At 37.9% G+C, this 26,920-nt stretch overlaps 1 protein-coding gene across 1 annotated transcript in view; it reads right to left on the reverse strand.

The window, feature by feature from the left end:
• Nucleotides 1-26,920, reverse strand: part of ARHGAP42 (Rho GTPase activating protein 42) — a 294,437-nt gene that overhangs the window by 118,530 nt on the left and 148,987 nt on the right. Inside the window, exon 4 of the mRNA XM_066248014.1 lies at nucleotides 3,026-3,097. Within this exon, the coding sequence (XP_066104111.1) occupies nucleotides 3,026-3,097 (72 nt within the window). The remainder of the gene's footprint in view (nucleotides 1-3,025; nucleotides 3,098-26,920) is intronic.

The following is a 26,920-nucleotide window of genomic DNA, read 5'->3' on the forward strand; positions in this document are numbered from 1 at the left end:
ATAAAATACACAGAATCACCACCACCAAAAGACCAAGTGCAATAATCTCTATGCTCAAGATTCCATTTGAATTCATTGCCCCACAGGTTGAACCCTCTCATGAGCAGGCACGGGTGGAACACACTACTGTGTGTTCTCTGTTGGTCTGTCCAGCAAGGAAGATGTTTAAAAAATAAAATGGGCATCATTCCTCATACAACTGTAGCTAATTTAAAACTTTATGTAAGAATAATCCATATACAAATGAAATTCAGTATTTTAGATGGGCCAGAAAACCTGTCATATCCTGCACTAGAAAAAAAAATCATTTTTTTTCCCAAAGCTTTTTAACTTGATGAAGTAAAATGCTGTAAATCAAGGCTGTGAAGTAGAAAGGCTTGGTTTTAGCTCCACAGTCTGACCTCCCAGCTCTGTGATCTAGTGGCCCTCATGCATCGTGGTCCTGGCTGTGAAGCAAGTGTAACAACACCCTTACTCACATCACAGGTGGCTTTGCGAACTTAATCAGGTCACAGATTAATAGTTCAGTGAAAACCCCTGCAATATGGATGTCAGGAAAGATCAGCTATTTTTACTCCTGAAAAGACTCTTCCTTGCTCTGAAATACGACATTCTTGTTCTTTCTTCTTCTGCCCTCTGCTTCTCAGTCTTTTTACCTGACTTATATTTCTCTCCCCAAACATCAAATGTTGAGAGCTCTCAGATTATATAGGATAGGGTTCTTTTCTCACTCTTCTTTCACAGTGAAACCTATTCTGCCCCCCCACCCATGGATGCCATTACCACCTACAGAACAGTAATTCCCAAAGATATATTTCTAACTCAGAGCTGATTACACACCTGCCAACTCAGCATTTCCACTTCAGTGTCTTAGAGGGACCTTGGGTTCATTATGTATAAAAGCCAAAATCATCATCCTTGCATCAAAATACAAATATCGCCTATCTCAGGAAGTGGCTTCAATGCTGCCCAATTATACACCCAGATCCAGGGAGTCACCTCTGCAACGTCCTGTTCCTCACTTCTCAATACGTAACCCATTTCCTACCCCTTTCCATTTTACCCCTGAACTACACTGTCCCCACAGCCACTGTCACCTGAACCTAAAGACACTCACTATGCTATGGCCCCCAAACTTGTTTCCACAAAAGCAGTCTTGTTCTCCTCTGCTTCATTCATGACATGCAACTACAGTATTATTTTAAAATGTGAATCTAGTATCACTCCTCGACTTCCAACTTTTCTTTGGCCCTTAAAATAAGGAATAAAAACTGTGAAACATTAACAAATCAGTGCACATGTCCTACAAGCCCCAGCCCTCTATACTTCAAACACATGAGATCCTTTTTCTTTAAAATGCCAGCCACTTCCCTCCTTCAAGGCCTTGAGCCATACCCACTCTGTTCCTTCTTTAAGTATGTATGGGCGGTTCTGCCTTTTCCAGCCCTATATGCCAACATTGAGCTAGTTCTTTCTCATCCTTGATTGCTCTGCTTAACCAATATCTCCTCCAGAAGCCATTTCTGGTTCTCGGGACAAGGGCAGCTCCATTAATTATACTCTCATGAAGCTCCCTGCACTTCAAGATCACAATCCTCAGTGTATGTGCAATTACTCTGGTGTCTGTTTTCCACAAAAGATAATAAAGGGACACAAGTGCAGAGAGCATGTCTGTCTTGTTTATAGCTGGATCCCTGAGTCCTAAACACCATGATTGCCACAAGTAGTCCAACCCTGACTTTGATAAATATTTGCTGCATTAGTTAACACAAACAGGGGTCCCAACTTAGTCTTTGGCTTGATAATTATTCATAATTGGTGGAGACAGGTACATAAAACTAATTTAAAGCAGACTGTTCAGAAGAGTACAAAAAAAAGCAGACTGTGATAGCTTTTTACAGGATATAAGCATAAGGAGTACTGAATTCTATGAGAGAAAAAGAAATCAATTCTAGAAGAGGAACAAATGAGGAAAGGTCTGTATCAGGAAGGCTTCTTCCTGCTGCTGGATGATAAGCCATGGAGAGCTAGCAAGACTTTAACAAGAGAAGGGTAGGAAATATCCCAGGGAGAGAATAAAAGGTTGGGCCATGGACAAAGACTGATGAGCAGACAACAGCGCCTGATGAGGGAGGTGTCCTGAAACGCAGCAAACGGGCCAGTGTGGGGAACTTTCATATCAGGATTAGCTGTCTCTCGAGGAAAACAATTGAAAGGTTTCACCATCGAAGAATGACAAAGATGGGAAGATTTGATAACAGATCAGGATGGGAGTACGGAGACCAGCTACAATGTTATTTCAGAATTTCTGACAGAAGAGGAGGAAAGAATGGATAGTACTGCTCAAATGGAGAAGGAGTTTGTCACTGACCAGATAGAAAACCAACACAGAGAAAAGATGGGCAAGGAGGGATGAGGAGTTCTGTTTTGGAAGCTCTAAATTTTATGTCCTTACATAATGTCGTGGAGGTAGTTAAAATGTACACCTAAGAAAAAAGATGCAAGTAAACTTCAGAAAATATCAGGCTCAGGGAAACTTTAAACTGGTACATAATCAACTAAACATTAATACAAAGGCTTGACAAACATGTCTAATGTTTTCCCACAAACACGTCTTCATTAACAATGAAAAAACATACAGTAACTAATAAAAGTTCTTTTATAATAACTGCCTGAATTTTCAACATACCCTGTGCACAATTTTTATTTTATAGGTGGTAGGAACAAATTTTGCCATAATTAATCATAATTTTATCATAACTCCACCCTTTTTAAAATAGTTAATTTCCTACAATTGTGGGGATAGAAAAAAATCACTTAGGCTGACTTTTTCTCTGTTCAGTTGAAGAAGATCTTTTATGTTTAAAAGAATTCTGGTCTTTCTAATAGGCTCAGAGTAAAAGTTTAAAATTACGTACAGAATTTTTTAAAAGGTCATTCTAATTCCAAAAACATTAACATCTGAAATTATGTCATCTTTAATTACCAGGAGAATATCTGGAGAATAATAAAGTGAAACACTTACTTTTGCTGCACCTATCTGTTCTTTTCGAAATTTCTCAAGTGGCGCAATTAATACATCATTAGCGTTTTGAATCTGAAATTAAAAATGCAAATATATTAAATTCTGTATAATTTCACACAAATATTGATAAAAGATGGCTCCTTTATTCACCTTACTTAAACAGCTTATTTCCCTCTTGTTCACATTAAATTCTGTATAATTTCACACAAATATTGATAAAAGATGGCTCCTTGATTCACCTCACTTAAACAGCTTATTTCCCTCTTGTTCACTTCTATAAATGAAATAAAACACCTCGCATGATGTAGCTTTTTTCTATTTTATAATTAAGTTGCTCTCACAAATTATGTCACTTGATCCTAACAATAATGTGAAAACAAGTACATGTGATAAGAACTTAGTTTAAATATTTAAATTTCTTATTTTAAGCTACAACTAAGAAATAAGCATATTAAATATTAAATATACAAATACATTTAATTACATTGTTTTAATGTAGTCAATTTAAGAATCATTTTTTACTGATGCATATAAAAGTTCTTCCATTTTACTATCAGAATGTTAAAATTGCATAACTGCAAAATAAAATAAGCTTGTTCTTTTTCCTATTTCATTAGAATCCTTACACTTGGGATCTGCTTGAAGGTTCTCCTATTTCCAACCCTACTAAAATAAGTATCTAATTTCTTTTCAATATATTTTTAGCCCCAGCTCCAAACAGGAATTTCCCTAAAACTTCAAAACATAAATCTTTTAATATTGATATGTAAAAACATTGTGAGAGGATTCCAGGTACAGGGGCCAGGAACTGAACATAAGGAGACAAACATTTCTTTCTTTTTTTAAAAACCATGTTTATTTTGTTGATTTTAGAGAGAGGAAGAGAGAGAGCCAAAAAGAGACAGGAACATCAATCCGTTCCTGACCAGGGATCTGTGTTGTGGGACGATGTTCTAACCTACAGAGCTATCCGGCAGGGCAAGATAAACATTTCTAAGAGAACATTATGCTGGAAGGAAATCTTGATTTTAAAAAATCATTTAGAAAGCACTGAAATTAAATGTAGAATCTTGAATGTCTCACCACAAAAAGAAATGGAAATTATGTGACAGAATGAAGGTGTTAGCTAATGCCATGGTGGCAATCACTTTGCAGTGTATAAAAGGATCAAATCAACGTGAACCCCATAAGTTGACACACTGTTATATGTCAATTACATCTCAATGAAGCTTGGGGTGCGGAGAGAGCAGGCCCCATTAACAAAATTTTTTCTATCATTTTGGCAACAACATGATCTATTATATAATTACCAAATGCTAAGATAAAAAAAAAATTGTAATATATTTCTCTGTTTCCTTATATTATTCTTATAACTTCTCTGTAAGTCCAAAATTATATCAAAAATTTAAAAGTACAATAAAAGGGTTTATTTTTAATTATTTACACTAAAGTGGTTATTTTCTAGTCAACTTTAATTTCTTAAATTCAAGAATCTAAATGCACTGAGACAGTACAAAGAAAAATAAAATTACAGTATTAATGCCTTCCATGATTCTGTCATTCTGCAATTTGCAGAAAAATGTGATGACACAACCTTAAAAAGACAACCTAACATCCTGTGCTTTAAAAACACACAAAGTAGATCAATAGTTCAAGATTCTTCCTCAAAACTGAGGTGTCTGGATACCTCTGCGGAGCTATCTGTGAACACCTCCGACACCCACCACCTCATTCCCCTCTGTGAGCTCCACCAGCATCCCTCCAGACACACCGTGCAGGCCCCTTATTGGAGGGAGATGACTGGAAACAGTAGCAAAGTAGCTCACTTTTCATTCTCATTCTCTAAATCCTTTTGCTCTCATGGGAGCCCAAATACATATAAACATACTCACATACACACACCACATCCAGATTTCACAGACATAATAAAGAGCCGGTTCTGCCTTTCAAGTTCAGTTTGCATAAGGAGAAATGACAATGTCATGAACACTTTAGTGTAATTTGGAAAAATAGTAAATATAAAGGCTAAGGTTTACTGAATGTTTATGCTGGAAACAAGTTAACTTCAACAGGGAGCTATTTCTCAAGGGGTGAAAACTCCAACAATGAGGCTGATTAAGATGATATACAGTATAACACTGAAGGACATGCATTTAAAATAAAATAAAAAAATGCCTGGGTTTAAACTAGGTTCTGATGCTTATAAGAAGCAATGTGACTCTTCTGAGCATCTGCTGCCTGTCTACCCAATAATTGGGCTCTAAGAACTAAAATAATGAATATAAAATACTTAGCTCACTGCCTTACATATAGTAATTGCTCAAATTTTATAGCTTTTACTATCTCCAAATAAACATAGATAATGCATCTCATTCTTTATTTACCTAGTAGACACACTGCTATCTCTGAATCTACTATGTTTCCCCTTTGTGTTGATGTGTATCGACGTGCACAGTGTACAAAGAAATTTTCCCATGACTGTTCCAAAAGACAGATGGCTTGGACTCTCCCACATCCGGTCACTAGGTATTTATATGTGCGCCAAGCCCACGTCTGAAATCTGCAGGAATGGGAAAAAGTCAAGGCTTGGCCAAACCTTCCAGAAAGTTAACGTATACTTGAGAAGGGGGGAATGTGTTCATTCAACAAGCATTTGATGCTTGTAAAACATTGTTAAAATTTTTGGAAAAACGTGAAAGACAAAACTGACTACATTGTAAGGAGTCACATGGTTAACTATGCTGAACTACTTATAACAGAAAGATCCATGAGAACTCAATGAGTAGATGTAGTATCTGGATAGCGGATGTGAACTGGATACACCAAAAGGGAAAATCATTCTAGGAACAAAGAACACCATAAATAAAGGCAAAAAGAGAGAACTAAGCACAGCATGAGGGAAGGGGGTGCAGCGGAGAGAGAGGGCATTTATTAAGCAATCATAGAATCAGTCAGAATTGTGAGGGCACTGACCTGTTACAGGCCCTCATTTAACATTTTAAAACTGAGAATAGCAGAATGAATGTGAAGCATGTCCAACAGTTCTGGCACAAAGCAGGCTCCACAGAAGTAATATATTCTTATTATTAAATAATATAAATAAGAACATTCTCTAACTGGAGGGAAGAGGTATACATTATTAGTAGTTAATGCAATTGGAATAAGTAAGAAAAGGTTGAAGTATACCCATCATAGGGCAAAGCAGCCTGAATATAGAATGCTGTTGGCTTCTAAACAGAGGATTTTTTTTTTAATGTTACAGGAACTTGTTTTAGGAAGCCAGTAACACGTAGGATGCTTTGAAAAGGAAGAAAGGAAGACATACTTTGCCAATGGAGAAGCTGGGGAAGAAGCTCAAGTTGGAAGTGATGAGGAACTAGAACAGGTGTCCACAGTGTTGACAGATGAGTGGTAGGGAATGGCAGAGACAGTGGGTTTTTTTTTTTGTTGGTTTTTTTTTTGGAGAACCAAGAGAAAGGAATTAAAAGTGGCACCAAGGTTTCTGCCCCAGGCACTTGAAACTTTGGCACCATATTAAGAACTAGGGTAAAGAGATAGAGCAGGGGTCCCCAAACTTTTTACACAGCGGGCCAGTTCTCTGTCCCTCAGACCATTGGAGGGCCGGACTATAAAAAAAACTATGAACAAATCCCTATGCACACTGCACATATCTTATTTTAAAGTAAAAAAAACAAAATGGGAACAAATACAATATTTAAAATAAAGAACAAGTAAATTTAAATCGACAAACTGACCAGTATTTCAATGGGAACTATGCTCCTCTGACTGACCACCAATGAAAGAGGTACCCCTTCCGAAAGTGCGGCGGGGGCCGGATAAATGGCCTCAGGGGGCCGCATGCTGCCCGCGGGCCATAGTTTGGGGACCCCTGAGATAGAGGGTATGTTTGGTGGAGAAGTAATTTAAGACAACGCATTTTACTTTGGAACTATTAGTTTGATGCCATGGGAAGACTCTAAGAACCACCTTGGCAGAATATCTCACCTCAAAACAAAACTAATGAATAAGAATGAATTGGTTTTTATTGGGATGAGAAAGATTAAGAAAAGGAGTAGATAAGTATACTAAGACATTGGCACCCACATTCATATGTAGTAGTTTAAATCTTTGACAAATGCCTTAGGCTGCTGTTATCTAAATAGAAGCTGAAAATAAAATAAAACCTGGGGAGATATATCAAATTGGGATCATTAACAACTATCCTAGGAGCAAGCATTACAATATTTCCTATCTGTATTCTTTGTATTTTAGTTTTTCTTTTGTTTTCAGATTTGCTCATATTTTTTCTCTTTCTTCCCCCCTTCTCATTCTATTAATGTAAAACGGAAAGAATAAAAAAATAAGTCCCAGAGGTAATAAACAGAAGAATGAGGAAGGAGGGGAGGGAAACACACACAAGAATGATAGATAACAATAGATATGATTTACCGAGTGTTTCCTATGTACCAAGTACTACGCAAAGCTCTTCACAATATCGAGATTAAAGGTAATTTTATGTGAGTAATGACGTTCAACATTTAAAAATCATCTGGAATATATTGAGTGTTAGTGTTCAGGTTCGACCCAGTTCCACGGGAATCTCAGCACCAAAATCACTAAGATTCAGTGTCTTCACCCCTATATCTCTTAAGGATTTTATAAAAATTAAAGGAAAAAATATTTTTACAAATAACAAGCATTTGGCATATAACAGACTTTCAATAAATGTTTGCTTCCTCACTGAACTCATCATGTCTATGTGTTCAGAATTATCACAAGCAGTCTTAGAACTCCCCGAGGTGATTTAAAATGTGGTTACTCAAAGGCAGAAAATAAAATCCCAATTAATGTAACAGAACAGTTCCCATCCAGAGTACCCATCTACAATAGTAATTAACTAGGAAGCTAATTTTTCCATAAACCACTGTAACACATCTGTGGTTCTACATCTGAAATATGATGACCCCTTTGTGTGCAGCCAATGGACTGCTGTTCACAATATGTGAGTCTAACTTCAAGAGATTAAAATGGGAATGGCAACACTCACAGGGCACAAAGTGGATTTACAACCCAGTTTGGCTGCATCTGGCACATACCCCAGGGACCGCATACCTTTCACCCTACACACTGCTCGGTCACGTGGATGCAATTCTTCAACTTTGGAGTAATTCAAGTGTAACATAAAGAAGGTGGTTTACATTTTTATAGGTTTAAAAGGCTTATTGTTGCTACTGAAAAATAAAGGAAAATGACACACATAAGTGGAACCCACAATTAAAAATTTGAATCAGGGTGCAATTTGGTGATTTAATTTTCACAAGGTTTTTTTTGGTTGTTGTTTTTTTGCTGCTGCTGTTTTTTTGTTTGTTTTTTTATTAATCTACAGAAATGCAATTTTGGCTCTGGTAGAACTCTTTCTCCCCAAATTTGCACAAAAAACTTGATAAAACTTCTTCTAAAAGGTAACACTGCGGAGAAAATAAAGTCACGGAGTTCAGGGATTCAAGATCCCATAATATTTCTGGAATGTGTTACTTTGAATGACCCTTACTTAAGATGCTTTAGGAAAAATACAAAAGCAATTTTAGTACTACTCTCCCTAAATACTGATCATATAAGTTGTTGAAAAGGTCATATTTTGGCAATTAAGATGCAATTATCTTATTAACTATTTTACAACTTTTAACCATTACCTAAACCTTGGGTTTAAACACCTTTAAATTATGGATCAAAAGTAATTACCAGCTATTTCACTTATTTTCTATAGCAGAGAAGCAAATTTAATATTGGCTAATGGTTTCCAATACTTCATTGGCTGGTAGACACACTTTAACTGTGGGTGCATTACATTAAATCGGGCCATTCATTTTCCTGTCATTTTTCTTTTGCCATTTCAAGTGGTTCTAATAAATAGCCATAAGGGAGTGCTCATAAATCACTCAAAACTAATGGTCAGAAATGTTTTGATGTGGTTAGACAAATGATTCTCCAAACATGTTTGCATTTTTCCCCCTCTAAGTATACATAAATTATAATTTTCTATAGACCATGAATTTTCAAGTGCTATTCTATAGGAATTTTCAGTGCTTGTTGTTCACTGCTGAGAATCAACAAAGTGCATGGCAATGCACTAAAAGAAATCTGAAAGGAATTCACCTCATACTTTTACTTCCTTGCCCCTTTCCAAGTGTTGGTTCTAGTGTCTGTGCCAGCCACAGCTCACCATTAATCAACGATTACAGTGTCCCATTATCGGCAACAACTCAATAGCACCAGGATATTAAGATTACAACTTGGGCCTGACCAGGCGGTGGCGCAGTGGATAGAGCATTGGATTGGGATGCGGAAGACCCAGGTTCGAGACCCCAAGGTCACCAGCTTGAGCGAGGGCTCATCTGGTTTGAGCAAAAGCTCACCAGCTTGGACCCAAGGTCGCTGACTTGAGCAAGGGTCTGCTGAAAGCCCGTGGTCAAGGCACATATGAGAAAGCAATCAATGAACAATTAAGGTATTGCAATGCACAAAGAAAAACTAATAATTGATGCTTCTCATCTCTTCGTTCCTGTCTGTCTGTCCCTGTCTATCCCTCTATCTCACTCTCTCTGTTTCTGTAAAAAAAAAAAAATTACAACTCGGCACCTCAAACTTTCAAAGTAAAACAAAACAACAACAAAAACAAAGTACCAAAGGACTCTAAAGTTTTGAAGAGAAGATTTAATAATATTCTGCAGTGCTATCTAAAGCAACTGTTTGAGACAGCTACAACAGAACACATGAATTACAGAACTATACAGATGGTACAGCTCACTGCAAAAATAATTTCTTGTTGAAAGTGGAAGGATCACAAAGGTTGTAATAAGTAAATTGAACCTAATCAATACAGAAGATACCAATAAAAAGTCTCTGAAATAAGAACAGATCATTTCTTTTAATTTGTTGACTTTTTTTGAGAGAGAGAAGGTGAAAGAGAAAGAGAGAGAAAGAAATGGAGGAAGGAAGGGAGAGAGGGAAGAAGAAAGAGAGACAGAGGGAAAAAGAAGGAAGGGAGGGAGGGAGGGAAAGAAAGAGAAAAGTATCAAGTTCTTGTTCCATTTATCCATGGATTCGTTGGGTGATTCTTGTATAATATATGCCCTGACTGGGGACCGAACCTGTAACCTTGACATATCAGGATGACGCTTTAGCTAAACTGGGCTATCTGGCCAGGCCAAGAACATATCATTTTCCTATTGTATTTTGCAAGTGGGAAAATCAGATCAGAGTACTCATTTGGGGATTATAGGCAAATACTCTCCTCTGCCTTGTTCCAACCCGTCCCTGTTCCTTCCTACCAAACATTTCCCAGGATGAAGTTATGGCAAATGGTGTAAGGCTCACCTGAGGCTCCTTCCTGAACAGTGGTCAGGGTAACTCTCCACAGCTATGCAAGACACAGTCATTTCTAGATCTGTAAACCCACAGTTCTTTTAAACTAGAATTCAAAAGCCAAAACTCACATAAACTATGGAGGATGGACATATAAACAAGACCTTCATATAATAAGTAATACAAAGTCAAAGACTAAGTACATTGTATTTTAGATCATTTAATGTGAGCAAATTACTCCAAAAAAACATGTCTTTATCTTTTAAGAAAAATGCTATGTATGGTTATCTGGGTACCACAGTCTTCCATTTGATTTCTACTTTGAATGTCCCTTGCTACTTCTATATGGAGTGTTTTGATTCTACTTATTAAACCAGTGATCCTTATGAACCCTACTCCATTAGACCTCATAGGTTTAGATCCAATTCTTATTTAAATTTAATAATATTTTCATCTTTTCTTTACCTTTACCAGTAAAAATAATTTTCTTATGGGACTATATCAGGAAAAGAAATTTAAGTTTTTGAAGAATGGTGCTATATGATCCCTTCTTTTATTTCAGGAGATAAGTAAGTATAAGTAGCACATTTTCCAGGAGAGTACACTAGTTTGAACTTAATTGTTAGCTTGCACCCTGACGACTGTCCAATCTTGAGGGTACACAAACTCTCCAAGTCCCAGTTTCCCTTTCTGTATAAGGAAGATGATAATGTGCCTTTATCTCATAACCTGTTAACAAAGGTTAAAATTTAAGTTTTATGCATAATGATCCTAAGATCTTCTCAATATAAAGTTGTACTTGCTTCCTGTTAAATACATTCTTTTGAGCAGGCCAATTTCCATGTAAATATCATTCTTTAAAATGACGTACGCGGCCTGACCTGTGGTGGTGCAGTGGATAAAGCATTGACCTGGAATGCTGAGGTCGCCGGTTCAAAACCTTGGGCTTGCCTGGTCAAGGCACATATGGGAGTTGAAGCTTCCTGTTCCTCCCCCCTTCTCTCTCTCTCTCTCTCTCTCTCTCCTCTAAAATGAATAAATAAATTTTAAAAAATGTTAAAAAAAAGTGACTAAGCTGTTTTAAAAAATAAAATAAATAAATAAAAATAAAATGACATACGCAGTAGCTCCTGCAGTCACGCAGCACAGGAGTGAAATCTCAGCAGCACACATCAGGTATCAAGGCTTTGTCAACGGAACAGGTGGCTACCAGGGCAAACAGTGAGCAATCATCTGCTCCTAGAGCTTACAGCTGTCCTGAATAAAAAGTTTGCTATTTTTTAATAAAACCATCGATACTCCGAAGAGGAAAGCATTCATCCAAGAAGGAATTGGCCATTTTCACAGACTCTATCTGAGAAATAGAGGAGGGGCTAAATTGCAAAATTTCACATAATCCATTGTGATCTAATAATGTCACACCTTCCAGGTTACTCCAAATAAAATTCTCTGAATGCTGTTATTTGAACCAGAAAGGTAAGCTATTTATTTCTGCTTATTTGTTGTTCTTGAACTACATTTGCTTCATTTCTTCTACCCAGCAATCTCTAATAAGAGGCTTAACTAAGAATATTTATAAATCATCCAAGCATTGTGGAAAACATTTGCAAACACCAGCTATAACCATACCTTGCCTCCTCACACACTTATATCTACTATTGCCACCCTGATTACTATTTGTTCACTTGTTTATCTTCTAAAATAATAAAGACTTTTTAAAAAATCAGCCAAAATATAAAAAGGTAAAGCTGCTTTTCAACTATAAATCACAAGACATGTAAAGGGTCAAATTAGAGTTGACATCTTAAAAGCTACTAAAATTACTCACTCCCCAACATTCTGAACATATATTCCTGTGACAAATATTTATACTTTGCTATCGATTTTGACCAAAAAGTATATATTTAGCAAAGCACTTTTATGGAATATGTGGCTGTCTTACCTCAAAGGTCATACAAAAAGATGTTAAAGTTAAATCTACCTTTGAGAATACAGGCTCCAAAGATATAATAAATGCTACAAACTCAGTTCTTTCAACAAATTAATTAATCAACTCCTGAATTTTGCAAAGATACTGTTGATGCTACTTCATCAGGCCTCTACCTTTGGAAATTCTCAGGAAATCCAGCTCTGCTGAACTTGTATACCTCTGTGGCATTGCTATGAGGTTCCAGCGATGCTCACATGTTTGTTAACACTATAAGAGATGGCCCAAAACTTCCCCATTACACAGCTTTCCCGTGTAAATCAATGTTCTCATTCTAATGAAAATATATGTCCCCTTCCCAAACCTCAAATATCAGAAACACTAGATATCATCAGCTGAGTCAATTATGGCCTCAAGAGATTTCTTTCCAGGTGTTACCTCCTAGCTTTGAGGGATCACAGTACCTTTATGTGTGAGGACAGGTGGAGAGAGCTTCAAGGAAAGGTAGTTTATGTAATTTGATGTTTTTCTCCCCCTCCCTTTTAATGCTATTTCTTCTTGCTAATATTCTTCTACCCTTGTTGGTATTCAATACTAAATATATCTTAGGAGAGAAATTAAAATCACTCATCTGTTTTAAATTCTTCATTTGTGAATTTAAGCAAACATCTAATAGTCTTTGAGAATTTATATTAAAAAATGAAAATCCATTAAATTCCCAGTCAGTCATTTCACAGCCATTACCTTTTAATAGCTGAATGTTAATGTATTTTAATCATATTTATTCAATATTTATGTAATGCAGATTGTTAAAATCTTAAGAAAGATTTAAGACATCTCAATGTATATGCAATTTCTTAAATTGCTGATTGCAGTTTTACAATGAAGGGGATGGGATGGAAGGAAAGAGGAAGAGAGGGGAGAGGAAAGAAGGGAGAACAAATGAGGCTGGACAGAGATGCACACAAGCAAAGTAGAGAGGGACCTAGCTAGTCTCGGAAGTGATTAAGAATGATTACGAAGATGCATTGAGGGTCTATCATTGTCCTGCAGCAGGCGCCTGGTGCCCCTGAACCACGGCAGGCATCTCTTCCCAACCTCCTTCCAGGGAGTGACCTGGGGTGGAAATCAGCTGGGGAGGAAATATGTACACCATGGAAATCAGCAGGCATTACAAATCAGGGTTAAATACATAGACACATCTGAGTGCTTGACAGCAGTTAACTTTTTACCAGCACATCCCTGCTTAGAAAAAGAAACATGTTTTTGGAAGACACAAATATTAAACTACAAACTGTAGGAAAATGTGCTAACTTCACAAGATTCCTTTTAGCTAGTTATTAAAGCATCTCTCTAAACATGTATCTGTGGTATTTTACAATTTCCAGGTTATTATGTCTTTCCTAACACACAAAAGATGAAACTCATTTCTACTTTTTTACACTGAAACTTACTTTTACAACAAGCTAGGATTTTACATGTGTGGCCTTCTGCAGCAACGCCCTGAACAAACTTGTACTCTGTCACTGATGATAAACAGTTTTCGCCTCCCAAGCCTGAGTCACAGCAGGTTGCTGTGCTGCCGGGGTTGAGAAGGATTCTGCAGCTGAAACTGGAGACTGAATGAGCAAAAAATGTTGGCTATAAATGTCTCTTGCTAACGAGACTGACAGTGCACATGCTGAGTGTTATTTATTTAAATATCTATCTTTCTAGCCTGTAAAGGTAAAAATAGTGTCTTACTGATTTTTTAATAGTCACTGACAAAGTGCCCTGACATACAGACATCCACAAACCATCACTAAACTGACAAGTAAAGTTATTTCTGATAGCCATATAATGAGTGCCTAAAATGAGTTACTGTACCAAATACTGTTATTCATAACATTACGGAATATGGCAACCTACTTATAGGAAACTAAATATTTTTTTAAATAAGGAAAGTATTTCTGTAATATATCCTCTGATATATCTGGTATAATGTAGGTAGCAATGTATAAATATATCTATATTGGTAGCAACATGAAGCTTAGCCTATTGATATTATTTTTAGGAAAAAAGTCAGTCATAAAAAAAACTATAGCCCTGGCCGGTTGGCTCAGTGGTAGAGCATTGGCCTGGCGTGCAGGAGTCCCGGGTTCAATTCCTGGCCAGGGCACACAGGAGAAGCGCCCATCTGCTTCTCCACCCCTCCCCCTCTCCTTCCTCTCTGTCTCTCTCTTCCCCTCAGCAGCCAAGGCTCAATTGGAGCAAAGTTGGCCCGGGTGCTGAGGGCTCAGGCGCTGGAAAGGCTCTGGTTGCAACAGAGTGACACCCTGGATGGGCAGAGCATCGTCCCTGGTGGGCATGCCGGGTGGATCCCGGTCGGGCACATGCGAGAGTCTGTCAGACTGCCTCCCCATTTCCAACTTCAGAAAAAAACAAACAAAAAAACCACACACACAAAAAAAAACACTATAATTTACAATGACATTTTATCGTCACGCAAAGTTCTTTACTTATAAATTGGTTTGGGGAAAATATATATATATATACTATTGCACTTCAAACCAAACTTTACAAAGGGCTGACCAATATCAGTGAAAAGAACAGTAATCCCTCAAAAGAGATACCAATCAGCTTCCAAATTTTCCCTACTCTTTTTTTTATTTATTTACTTTTTTAGATTTTTAATTTATTCATTTTTATTAGAGAGAGAGGGGAGAGAGAGAGGGAGGCAGAGATAGAGAGAGCACAGGGGGAGGCACAGGAAGCATCAACTCCCATATGTGCCTTGACCAGGCAAGCCCAGGGTTTTGAACCGGCGACCTCAGCATTTCCAGGTCAACGCTTTATCACTGCGCCACCACAGGTCAGGCCCCTACCCCTTTTTTTTTTGAAGATTCATTTCATGGCTGTGTTGAACTGGAAATTAGAAAAAAAATGATATGGCGGCTCTGTTAGATTTTAGGTGGCACCCGAGAAAGGGGTCTAGGGTAGGGGAGTAAGTTATAGAATAACAGGTCTGAAACCTAGGAGGAGAAAAGCAAACAAGTCACTCCCATCAGGTAAGTGGAGAAATAGATTGCAGAGTAATAGACACATAACAACAATTACTGAACACTTACTATGAGCCAAGAGAGTTCTCTTTGAATCCTTACAACAGCTCTACCAAAAAGGTACTATTATTATCCCTATTTTTCAGATAAAGAAAGGAGACCCCAGGCTCCAGTTGGTTGACTCAGTGGTAGAGAGTCGGCCCAGCAGGTGGATGTCCCAGGTTTCAGTCTCACTTAGGGCACACAGGAAAAGCACCCATCTGCTTCTCTACTTCTCCCCCCCCTCTCTTTCCCTTTCCCTCTCTCTCAATTGGAGTGAGTTGGTCCCAGGCGCTGAGGATGGCTCCATGGCCTCTGCCTCAGGCGCTAAGAAGAGCTCAGTTGCTGAGTAATGGAGCAATGCCCTAGATGGGCAGAGCATCAGCTTCTAGTGGGCATGCTGGGTGAATCCTGGTTGAGGCACATTGGGGAGTCTGTTTCTCTGCTTCCTCTTCTCTCACTGAATTAAAAAAAAAAAAAAGGAAAAGAGACCTATAGAGGCTAAGTAATTGGCCCACGCCCACAAACATAAATTCAGGCAGCCTGACTTAGGGTCCATATTCCTAATGCTCTACTATATCAATCACAACACTATCAGGCAATAAAAAATACACTGCAGGACCAAACATAAGTCCTTCCCCCAAACAAATTAGATGAAATGTGAGTATGGCTCTCATAAAAAAAATAAAGTGAAAACAAACCAACAAGCAAAATAGTTGTAGATTAGAGTGATGGGGTGAGTTTTTATTTTCTAATCTCTAAATCTTAAAACGTAGATATTCTCCCTATTATAAATTTTTTTTGAAAAGTGATATGTAGTTTTGATTGCATCCTCAAACAGTTTCACTGTTGTGCTGATGCAATATTTATGTGTGATAAAAAGTCAAGCTGAGTTGAGTAATAATGATTTTTCTTGGCTTATGAAATGCTTAGTTGAACAATGTAATGGTGAGGTAAGAATCGGCATGGACACAGAGAAGATTAGGAAGAGATTATAGCAATTACTAACTTAAAATAGGAGCGTTTCTCCCACATACACAATTAAAGTTTGGGAAATAAAAAAAGAGGGAGGGAGGTATTATCTTTCTGAAACAACCATAACAGTGCTGCTTTTCCTAGTCCACTTTCCCTAGTACAACACTTACTGGGCTGTTTATGTCACATCCTATCTTGATATAAATAAACACAGGAAACATTGTAATTGGAACTAGTACAGTTAAAAAAAAAAGTATCAGAAGCTAACACACACAGAGTATATCATTCCTATAAACTATCCCTGTAGTGACTGCTTAATGTGAATATTTTAAGGACCTCTGGGGGTTAGGGGAAGAGAAAATAATCTTTTGAAATAAATAATCCCTTAATTAAATAAACCAACAAATTGAATCACTGTGTTGTTAAAAATAAAACCAGGAAAAAATAATTAAAAGAGAAACCTTCAGAGCTTTAATATAGAATTTCAGAAGTCCATGAGTACCCAAAAGTTATCTAAGTCCTACAATTTAGCAAACAAGAGATATAATTTATTTTGCAAAGATTTCCTTTTAAACTTTCCCAGGCATTGGAGCACAGGCTCTTAGTCATGGCCAGGAATTACTTCTCAAATAAGTTCCATATGTTATAACTTTTGTCCTTGGTCTCCTCCGAAGCCAGGTCTGGTCATAAACTATGGGCCACTTTTCCACACTGTACAACTGTCAAAAACTTTCTTACCCAGCCAAGTAAAGAACCTCTTTCAGCCCTTTCTGTGAGGTTCTATATCATGTGAAATATGAGTGATGTCAATACTAGAGAAATTCTCTTCACCATACATGACAAACAACATTAACACACACACACACACACACACACACACACACACACACACACACACACACAGTTTTCCTTATCTGCGAAAACTATGTCCCCACAGAGAAATACAATCATTTCATAAATCATTAACATCTGACCTCTTTGGTCTTAACTTCAGGCCATGGCTTGAATCACTTTCAGTTCACAGAACTGGCTAAAAGGATGTTTAAGATTCTTCCCCAGAAAATAAAGCTTGGAAACTACTTTCCTCCTGACAGCAGCAGACAGCCTGAGACATTCGGACTCTGGCGCATGCGAGGTGATGAGCACGACCCCACATAATGCCAAGCAGTAACATTTTGCTACAGAGCACCCACGTCATCCTACATGATTATGAAGATATATAAACAATCTCTTTTTTTTTATGCTTTCTCTTTAAACATGAAAAGAGACTGTATTTAGTGGAGAAGAAAAGTTAGCTCCTCAGATGCCCAGTTTACATAGTCAGGAAGATTTGCTGCCATTTCCTAGTGGCCTTTAGCTCTAATCAGTTTTCAAGAATTCTCTTGCCGAGTAAAAGTGGCAAAGACAGATTCAACTAACTGACCCTTATGCTACATTTCAAGATGGTAGAGAATTCTGCACACCATTAGGGGTGACCTAACGTGGCTTCATACTTCAAATATCAGGTGATGACTTACAACTCCTGTCTTCAGCCCAGACAGTTCTGCTGAGCTCCCTAGCTATAAAGCCCAGTGTTTGCCCCATTCCCACTGGCATCTTAAAAACACGTGCTCAAGATAAGCTCCCTGCCTTCCCCACTCACACAACTTATCTCCTCTCAGTGAATGACACCAAATTCAGCCAGCTGCCCCACATCTTAGACTCTGGCCTCTCCTTCACCTTTCACCCACCAATCCGTGATCTGCCCCTTGTCTACCCATGCAGCCCATCACCTCGCCCCAGGTTTATGGCAACATCTACCTTGCACATCTCTCAGCATCCGTTTTGCAACCACCTGTCTTTAATTTGCCACACAGCTGCCAGAAGAGTCTCCCTAATAAAGAGTAGGTCACTTCCCAGCTTTTATCATCTCTCTACAACTTTCTATATGAAAAACGTTTCCTTAGCCTGGCATCCCAACAGCCTTAATGACGGGGCCCCTCCCTTCCTCCCTTTCTCCCATTAACCTTCCTTGCTGTCATTCTCACACGGGAAGTCTCCTCTTTGATTAAATAACAGGACTTATGAACCCTAGATCACACTGTGATCTTTTCCAGCTTTCCTTGCCTGGTTCACCTGCTCTATTCTTCACCTAAATGTCTCTTACTTATCCTTTAAATCTCAGCCCGAGTGTCACCTTCCCTGACACTCCCAGTGCAAGTTTGAAAGGGTCTTCCTCCAGTCCCCACAGGATCGTGATCATGCCACTCTCACAGCAGCTCACAGCACTCGGCAGGCCACACTGTGCTCATCTGTCTTCCCAACCAAATTAGGAGTATTTCTTAGGAAATTCCTATGCATCCAGATTTTCCTTTATACTCCTGGGGCCTAAAGCAGTAACTGAGGCCAAAACACATTTCCTGACACAAGCCTCTTGGCTGTAAGTGGGGGTGGGCGTGTAAGTGAGAGGAGTTGAAAGAGAAGTTGAAGAATAAAAAAATGACACTATCCAACTGAAATAAAATGGACAATGGTGGACTTTGCATTCATGCAAACTAAATGTCATTTTCTTATTCATATATGTACTGGTTTCCATCTCAAACAGTAGTCCATTCATTCATTCATGTGCCAGCTGAATGTAAAGTGTTCTGAAACCACGGAGGACGAGTAAAAACAAAGCATATGGATTTCAATATTAAGGACTCTGTTGGAAAAAGTGAGAATTTTAACAGACCATGAAAGTAGGCCATCTTCTATGTGGGCATGATTTTCACTATCCATGCAAACAAAAGGTTAATAATGTCACTAGAGTCTCAATTTCTACTTTTTAAAAGGTGAATGAATGAGATTAACTTCTGAAACTTACTAGGGTTCTTTATCAACTCTAGTGACCATTTTGGAAATGAATCTTGAATAAGCACTGGGACAGGGTAGGGAGAATAGGCATGCTAAGTGCTGTTTGGCAAAACAACTCACCCCTAGATATTTATTAGGGGTGAATAAGCAACAGTCTGCCATCTTATCACTGGCTGATGCCTTGCTACCCTGTGCCAAGACTTCAATTAGGCTTATAAACACTCTTGAAAGAATGAGGAATGAAAAAAAAAGCCTCTTGGGGTCTGAGCTTACCAGCCAGGGGACATACTATCTCCATTACTAAGGTACCAAATTACATTACTGTGTAACAATGAGAGCACTTGGGCCAAAAGGCAAAAGCAAAGGAAAGCCTAGGTCAAATTATAAAGCAGATAAAATTTGTTTTCAGAAACTTCTACCTCTTCCATTATTCCTAACTAGACTATTTGACCTTTTCTTCTCCTAGTGTGTTTATTCAGGCCACTTACCACCATTCCCTTTCTCTCCCATTAGAAACCCTCTCTAAGGACTATGCTCCCAGGGGATCTGAATCCTAAATATTTTCAACCATTACCACAGCCTTTGGTCCATGAATAGAATATTACTATAATGGTTTCTTTCATCAAGACCTTTCTCTGTGCTTCCTAACAACTAGTAAATGTGATTTACTGACAAGTATTAATATATGTTTCTTGTAATCTGAAAGCTCTCTGCCCTAAGGACATGTAAGACAGCAGGACAAACCAATACAGGTATTGATCGACTTACAACCTATGCAACTTACGACCATTCGACTTTACGGCCAAAATCGCTAGCCACGACTGCTCCGCATCTGGCAGCGCAAGCGTCGCCCAGCTGGGCATATGACAGTGCTGGCCAATAAAATGTTTCATACATGTTTATATATTTTGATATGTTTTGCAATTGGGAAAATGTTTCCTATGGTATTTTTTACACCTGTATTTTGTATTTTTGTATGCACCTGTATTTTGTAATTTTGTATATTTTGCAAATATTAAACCAGTTGCATTGGTAATACAGTGTTTTATATTTTGACAAATGTAAAAATAAGAAACAAAATGGTGTAGAGATGATACAAATGGCATAAAATGAACAAAGAAAATTATGATATATAACAATAATGAAAGAAAATTATGATAAAATATGACAAAGATTTTTATAACATCATTTCACAGTACTGTACATATAGCCTACTCAACTTACCACCAAATCGTGTTATGACCAGTCTGTTGGAACCAATCATGGTCGTAAGTCGAGCACTAGCTGTAATGGGGATATTTCAGTGCCACAGAGGGTCCAACAAGAGATTATTGGGTTGGTGAAGAAATAGTTGCCTACTATATCTACATGTATGGCCAAATGTGAATGGGTTCTTGTCAAAAGCAATGATAACTTTATTGTAATTCAGGTTCATATCAAGCTAACATGGTAATAATGCTTTAGAGGTGACACTGAATGTAGGATTAATAGGTATATACCCAATCACGGTTATTGTCCAACCAGAAGCAAATAGTTTATTCTTCATAAGTTCTCAGTTGAAATTTTAAAACTAATCACAAATTAATTGCTTATAAACCAAACCTAGAAATTTCCAATGATGTAGTTGACAATACTTTAACCATTAAGCTATAATTACCTCATAGTCTAATGGTTTCAAGCAAATATGTATTGTGGAAGACAAAGACCCTGTTCTGATTGCACTATTATAATTCAGAAAGACAGTCCAATAAGCAAAAATAAGATAATATAAAATAATGATAAGAGCCATGGAAAAAAAATGTTGATGTGACAAAAATGATGGCAGTGAGGATACTGATTTAAATTGAGTGGTCAACCGAGGGCTCAGTGAAGAGGTCCCCTGGAACTGAGGCATGAATTATAAAGAACTCCTCACCACCTCCCTCAAACTCCACCCAAAGATCTAGAAGAGTTTCAGGCTGACAAAACAGCAAATGCAAACACCCTATGACAGAAACTTGCTTTTGCTGACAGAAGGAAAAGAAGGCCCACAAGACTAAAGCATAGTGAAGGCAATAGAGAATGGCCTGAGAGCAAAGGAGAGTCCAGAGCATGGAGAGCCTTGGAAAGCATGGCATGAAATTGAGATCATAGAAGTACAGAATGTGCTAATGATAAAGGAATGAAAATTATATTGTACACAGACTTCTCACTTGCACTACATGCCATTACAATTCATGAAATTGTTGTACCTCTTGAGGATTTTAAAGTCACCGTCACTGCAAAGAAGAGTGAAATCCACTGAGATTTGAAGGGAAGTTCTGCCCCTACATTGACCTCAACTGCTGCACAAACCAAAAACAACAAAGAACTATGGAAAAACCCTTTGGTATTAACTGCCAAGAACTTCCTATCAAATAAACCCAAATACTCATAGCTTTTATCTATGACTCTACACAGACAAGAGCTTACAGGGTTAAAGCAACTACTTTCTAGGGTAAAATTTTAATATCAATTCACCTTAGTGGTGACTTTATCACATTCAATGTTATCTAATTATAACATAAATGTACACAAAAAAGTATATACATCTTGACTTGTCAAGAGACTATTTTATGGCATATCTAAAAATTGAATATTTTTCATATGTCAATGTTAAACTACGTGGATAGAAATTAATTTAGAGCTAAGGGGCAGCACTGAGATAATCATATCCCCTATTGTCCTTTCTAGATGTAAGGAGAATAAAGCCTAAAAGGTTAAACATGGCCAGATACAGGGTATTCTCAGGTTATGACAGTCTCAACATACAATGTTTCGAGGTTAGGATGCTCACTCCCATAAAAACTTTAAAAAATTGAGACGTGAGTGTGTCAGCTTACGCCATTAGTGTCATACCTACAGACTACATGGGCAAACTAGTTTGGTTGTTTGTGGCAGAAGAACACACAGTAACATGGTCTATGAGTGAGGGAGTTGGCGTCCTCCAGGACGCTTACCTATGCCATTTTGGATTGTTAAAAGCGCAAGTGTTCATTTGTGTTAGGCCCCTGGGTGGCAAACTGCGGTTCACGAGCCACATGAGGCTCTTTGGCTCCTTGAATGTGGCTCTTCCACAAAACACCATGTGCAGGTGCTACCTCGATAAGGAATGTACCTACCTATATAGTTTAAGTTTAAAAAATTTGGCCCTCAAAAGAAATATCAATCATTGTACTGTTGATATTTGGCTCTATGGACTAATGAATTTGCCGACCACTCTGTTAGGCTAACGTGTGTTTTGACTTATGCCAAAATTTGGGTTACATCACTGTCATAGGAACAGTGTTGCAACCCGAGGACCCTTGTATGTAATAGAACCAACACTAGCAGTGTATCTAGCTGAACTGGAATGAACTCATGTTTCTCCTCAATCAGTGATCACCTACTAACAATTTTTTTTTCCTTTTTTTTCTTTTTTTTTGTATTTTTCTAAAGCTGGAAATGGGGAGAGACAGTCAGACAGACTCCCGCATATGCCCGACCGGGATCCACCCCGCACGCCCACCAGGGGCGACGCTCTGCCCACCAGGGGGCGATGCTCTGCCCCTCCGGGGGTGTCGCTCTGCCATGAGCAGAGCCACTCCAGCGCCTGGAGCAGAGGCCAAGGAGCCATCCCCAGCGCCCGGGCCATCTTTGCTCCAATGGAGCCTTGACAGCAGGAGGGGAAGAGAGAGACAGAGAGGAAGGAGGGGAGGGGGGTGGAGAAGCAAATGGGCGCTTCTCCTGTGTGCCCTGGCCAGGAATCGAACCCGGGTCCCCTGCACGCCAGGCCGACGCTCTACCGCTGAGCCAACCGGCCAGGGCCTTACTAACAATTTTAATACAAATTTGGGAACAACTTTAAACACTCTTCCACATTATCAAGAAGCAATTAGGCACCTGATCAGAGATAGAGAGCTTTACACAAACTCTACTACAAAAATATTACAATCCTAAAAGATGAATGCCTCAGCTACTCAGCTTTAAAACAATTCCTCTTCCTTTTGTTAAACCCCTTCCAAGTGGCAATTTATGGGGTTTAGGGGTAGGTGTGATCCTGGTCAAATTTTCTCTTCATCAAATATTCTAAACATCAACTTATATAATCAAACTAGTTTAAAAAAATAGCCTCAAATACTAAACATTAAATTATTTCCCCCCCAAAAAGGTTAAAATTTTAAAATATTTTTTAATGAAAATATGAAAAACTTAAAACCAAAAATATTTTACTAGAACCGATTAGTTAGTTATGATAGATCTAGTTCTAGAGAATAGAAAAAAAAAAAGCAATCAGTAACAGCCTGACTGGTGGTGGTACAGTAGATAGAGCATCGACCTGGGATGCTGAGGTCCCAGGTTCGAAGCCCCGGGGTCGCTGGCTTGAGTGTTGGCTTATCTGGTTTAAGCACAGGCTCACCAGATTGAGCGAGGGGTCACAGACTCGAGCATGGGATCATCAACATGATCTCATGGTGGCTGGCTTGAGCCCAAAAGTTGCTGGCTTGAGCAAGGGGTCAGTGGCTCTGCTAAATATCCCAAGTCAAGGCACGTATGAGAAACAATCAATAAACAACTAAAGTGCTACTACTACAAATTGATGCTTCCCATCTCTCTCCCTTCCAGTCTGTTTCTCTCTTTATCTAAGGGAAAAAAAAGAAAAGAAAAGAAAAGAAAAGAAAAGAAAAGAAAAGAAAAGAAAAGAAAAGAAAACAATCAGCAATATACAAGTTGTACATAAGGGAAAAGTTGAAAATAATAGCAAGGTGATTTACGTTACAAAAGGTATTTATAGGGAGGAGCAAAAGTAGGCTTACAGTTGTGGTATGCAAAACATAGAGCTTATTCTTGTGTTATTACTTCTTGATTCCTGTATTATTCTCCAAACAACTGTAAACCTACTTTTGTCCCATCTATATTTAGTGGGGTTGTTTTTTTTTTGTATTTTTCCAAAATGAGAAGTGGGGGGCACAAACTCCTGCATGTGACTGACCAGAATCCACCTAGCATGTCCACTAGGGGCTGTGCCCATCTGGGGCTCTGCTCTTTTGCAACCAGAGCCATTCTATCACCTGAGGCGAAGGACAGGGAGCCTTCCTCAGCGCCCGGGCCAACTTTGCTCCAATAGAGCCTTGGCTGCAGGAGGGGAAGAGAGATACAGAGAGAAAGTAGAGGGGTAAGGGTGGAGAAGCAGATAGGTGCTTCTCCTGTGTGCCCTGGCCAGGAATCAAACCTGGGACTTCCAAACGCTGGGCCGACACTCCACCACTGAGCCAACTGGCCAGGGCCAATCTTTTATAATGTATGTGTATTTTGAGGTCTTTCAATTACTTGAACTTAAAAAAAATGCCTGTCTCTATCAGGTTTTATATTTAAAAGAGAACACAAATCACTCCACAATAAACAGTAAAAGCATAAATACATAAAAAGTTTTTACAAAGCACCATTTACAGCAAAGTTTATCTGTAATTTTAAATTATTGGGAAAAGGAGAGTGAAAAATGGAACATAATGTCCTACTAAATTAAACCTGATATTTTCCAAGTATACTTCACAGTTCTCCTTTAATTCAGAGTTCACCTAACATCATAAATATTGTGTGGTAAATTAGACCTAAAAATTGACATTTAACATAGCAAAGGGCTGATAGTCTGTGACGGAAAGTTTTGTATTCTATTGGTAAAATGTTTGTATAATTAAATTCTAACCTTTCCTCAAGAACCAATAACAAGTTTTAATATGCCACTTTATACTACTATAAAATTTCATTAGCATAGAAAACTAAAAGACAATCTGTGAACATTTTACAGGAAAAGTCTGGATTATGAAATTAGAAGATTAAATTCTACTCATAACTGCCTGAATGATCTTAGGCAAGCCACTAGACCTTTCTGAGGATCAGTTTCTTCATCTATAAAAGAATGAGATTTGACCAATTTCTTAAAAGTCATTATCAAGACCTAATGCAGTGGTTCTCAAGATTACCACGTGGTATTCCAGAGAAATATTTGCCCATTGGGGACCAAAAAACCAACAGGGATTTTGGAGTTTAGATTTTTGGGGGACAGAGGTGTGGGGAACTGACTGTAAGCTGACAGTCGACCCAATCCCCCACTTCACTTGCCTGATTAGATTGCAAAAGGCTGTTAAACTGTCGTGCTGGATTGTTTACACTATCCCCATGTTCCCTGGAAAGACTGGAGGGAAGTTTCTTCTATCCTTTGTTTGGTGTAAAGTTAAGATGATATGTATGGTGGGGGTTTCCTGCACTTGGTAAAATTCTTAGGTTGTCTTGGAAACGTGATCAGAGATCTCATTGATTTGCTAATGGCTTAACTTTGCCCCATAAATAAAGCAAGATGCAGGTTTTGGGCGCACTTTGTTCTTGCCAGCAGTAATTACAGGGCCCTCCCAACCCCGTATTTTCTAAATTCTGCGTATCTTCTTAATTCCGCACTGCTCCCACTAGGGAACTGGAATTACTAGCTGTGCTGGTTCATGGCATGTGCCCAGATATAAAAATAAATATAGTTACTCTATTATACCATTTCATTACGGAAATACCACTCTTTTTGTTAACACATCATTATTATATTTATTATTAACACATCATTATATTATTTTTAGATAAATACACCCAAATAAAATGGGTAGATTTCTCAAAAAGAAGTGTGATATTGAAGAATCCAATTCTCGAAGTGAGCAAAAGTTAAGTGTAAATAAAATAGGACTTGAAGGCTGACGGGCAGAATTTAATTTATAGCATTTTCCATCACTTAACACTGAACAATACGATTGGATTAGAAACCATTCATGGAAGCTTCAAGTGATTTAGGTTTAACATTAACAGAGGAAGAAGAACTGGTAGCTATATCCACTGATCGTGGATTGATGATTAAACATAGGAATTGTTTCTTGAAGCCTTTTGGATTTCTATAAAAGAAGAATATCTGGCAATATCTAAAAAAGGTTTGAACATTTTACTACAATTTTCAAAATCCTATTTATGTGAATTAGAATTTTCTACCTTCAACACAATTAAGAGTAAAAAAAGAGGAATTCTTTAATGTATTGAGGAGGATATGCCCAAACATTGAAGAAATTGCTAAGACACATTAGGCTCATGTTTCTTATAAACACAAGAATAAAAAAACTTAACACATTTGCGCCAGGACCTGCTGAATTTACTAAATCTTACTAAGAATGTATCTATATATATAAAAAAATAACTTTTGTCATTTTTTTTATTTTTAACCCCTTTTTTACAAATTCTAAAAAGTATAACTCAAAAAATGTAACATAAAAATGTTTTTAATGTCAGAATAAATTTAAATTTGTTGTATTTATTTCATTTAATTACCATAAAAGCACACTTGGACTTTATATTTTTTCTTTAATATTTGACTTAATTATTATAACATATTTCTCAAAAATTTGTATATAGTGTGTCTATAATTATTTGTAGGTTTTGAAATGCGCCCTGATTTCAAAAAGTTTAAGAACCACTGCTAATGACTTGTCACTCTTTAAGTATGCTTTTATCTATTTTGTCCTGGTTTTCATGAATGTCTCAAAATACCAAAAAAGTTTCCTTCCTTTGGCTGCACTCATTATCACACCAATGCATAATTACAGGTGTAGAGTAAGCCTGGAACCCATAATTATACATATGATAAGAAACATCCAAACATGCTGGTGAAAGTCAGATTTGACAAATGCT

Source organism: Saccopteryx bilineata, chromosome 1 (genome assembly GCF_036850765.1).
Source record: "Saccopteryx bilineata isolate mSacBil1 chromosome 1, mSacBil1_pri_phased_curated, whole genome shotgun sequence".
Taxonomy (NCBI): domain Eukaryota; kingdom Metazoa; phylum Chordata; class Mammalia; order Chiroptera; family Emballonuridae; genus Saccopteryx; species Saccopteryx bilineata.